A 1563-nucleotide genomic window follows, 5' to 3' on the forward strand; every position below is an offset into this window, starting at 1 on the left:
GTACGCGCTTGGCTGTCTGTTAACAAGGCTGCAACACATACCCGAATTGGTGAGCACACCCATTGAGGTTAACGCACTCCCTTCATTGAAAAAACTCCAATTCATTCCCTCTCTCCGTGTGACCTGCTCCCTCCTCCCCTCTGCCTTTCGCCTTTTGTCCAGCCTGCATGTTTGGCCATGAAGTACCGGGCTTACTTCTCCTCGTACCAAACCTCCATCACCTACGCGCCAATCCCACCTGCAGCCTCCCCTCCCCTTTCAGCATTGTTTACTTGGCTCACCTAGCACGCCCTCCCCCTCCCAGAGCAGGGGAGGAAGGGCGGGGGCGCCTCCCCCTCGACCCCATGCTAAACACGCTGCCACCTCGCGCCAACGAATCTCCCTCTTCCATTTCGATACGGAAGGCGACACATTTTTCCCTCTCCCTTCGCTATACTTAATACGTTGCAAATCACCCCCAAATCTGCAAGGGCGACGCGGGAAATTCGCCCGCGAATGAATGCACGACAGGAATTTAAAGCCCCGCGCGACACTCGAACGCGCCCGACCCGTCGCGCGGAAACCGAAGTCGGCCTCGAAGCCACCGACCTGCCGCCGCACTTACCATTGCTAGGAAGCTGTGCCAGATGCTCCTGGGCCGCGACGTTGTGCTGAACGAGGAACTCCAGGGGCGGCGCACAGCCCGCGGGGTCCTGGGGGTCCTCGGCCTGGGTGTTCGCCCCGACGACGGCCAAGGGCGCGCGGTGAACACCCACTAGACATAACACTATCGCACACACCCGCCACATCGTGAACACAGATCGCCGCCCGGGGGAAAGGCCCTTTCCTCTCTCTCACAACGCGTGTCTCAAGATTTCCTTGGACCGATATCAAATCCTGCACACGACAAAAACACTCAAAAAAAGGATGTTATTATTTTTCTCCCTTTTCTCTGCTATTTCTCTTATTTTCCTTTTTAATTGGTAAAGAGGGACAAAGATAATTTTTTTAAAGGGTATAGGACTATATCTCCCTTTGGGTTATTCTTTAAAAACTATTCAGACTTGAGACACGGTGACATCCCCTCAAAGAGCAAAAACGGGAGATCCACGCGAGCGCTGCGCACAAGGCTCCTCCGCCACAACTCACGCACAAGTGAAACCTTCATCATTGATCGCCCTGGAGTCTGCCAGATGCTCAGCTTGTCGTACCGCACATATTTTTAGCTCTCTCATTCCCCCTGGGTTTTAGTCTCTCATTCGTTAAGGTGCCTTCTATCTATCGTAATTCGGTAACTATGCGACGGGTTTTGATAATCGTGGAGGTGGTTTTCGGGTTGCGTCGTTCGTCTGGCAGCGCGGCGTTCCCTCGCTTCTATATTTTCGTTCTGAGACAAGTCTCCTGGTATACTTTGCATTCATTTTAGTCGATAGGCACACTGGCGGGCTGAAAATTGCCATCCACGTCATGCGTCATCCCCATGCGCTTTTTTTTTCACCCTTTTCGCATTAATGCGTCTCGGATATGAAAGAATCGTCGCTGCCGGAGGGTCGTGATTCGCCTAAGTATCAAAATGTCGCAGAG

General features: G+C 53.1%; 1 protein-coding gene across 1 annotated transcript; it reads right to left on the minus strand.

Annotated features, from left to right (window-relative positions):
- Positions 1 to 603: 603 nt before the first annotated feature.
- LOC119593116 (glypican-5-like) lies at positions 604 to 1122 on the minus strand (the record flags this gene model as incomplete). The annotated part of the gene is given in 1 exon segment (XM_037942078.1): positions 604 to 1122. A coding segment is annotated over 1 exon segment (185 nt), but the record flags the coding sequence as incomplete, so codon positions are not given.
- Between the last annotated feature and the right edge of the window lie 441 nt (positions 1123 to 1563).

This window comes from Penaeus monodon, chromosome 31 (assembly GCF_015228065.2).
Source record: "Penaeus monodon isolate SGIC_2016 chromosome 31, NSTDA_Pmon_1, whole genome shotgun sequence".
NCBI lineage: Eukaryota > Metazoa > Arthropoda > Malacostraca > Decapoda > Penaeidae > Penaeus > Penaeus monodon.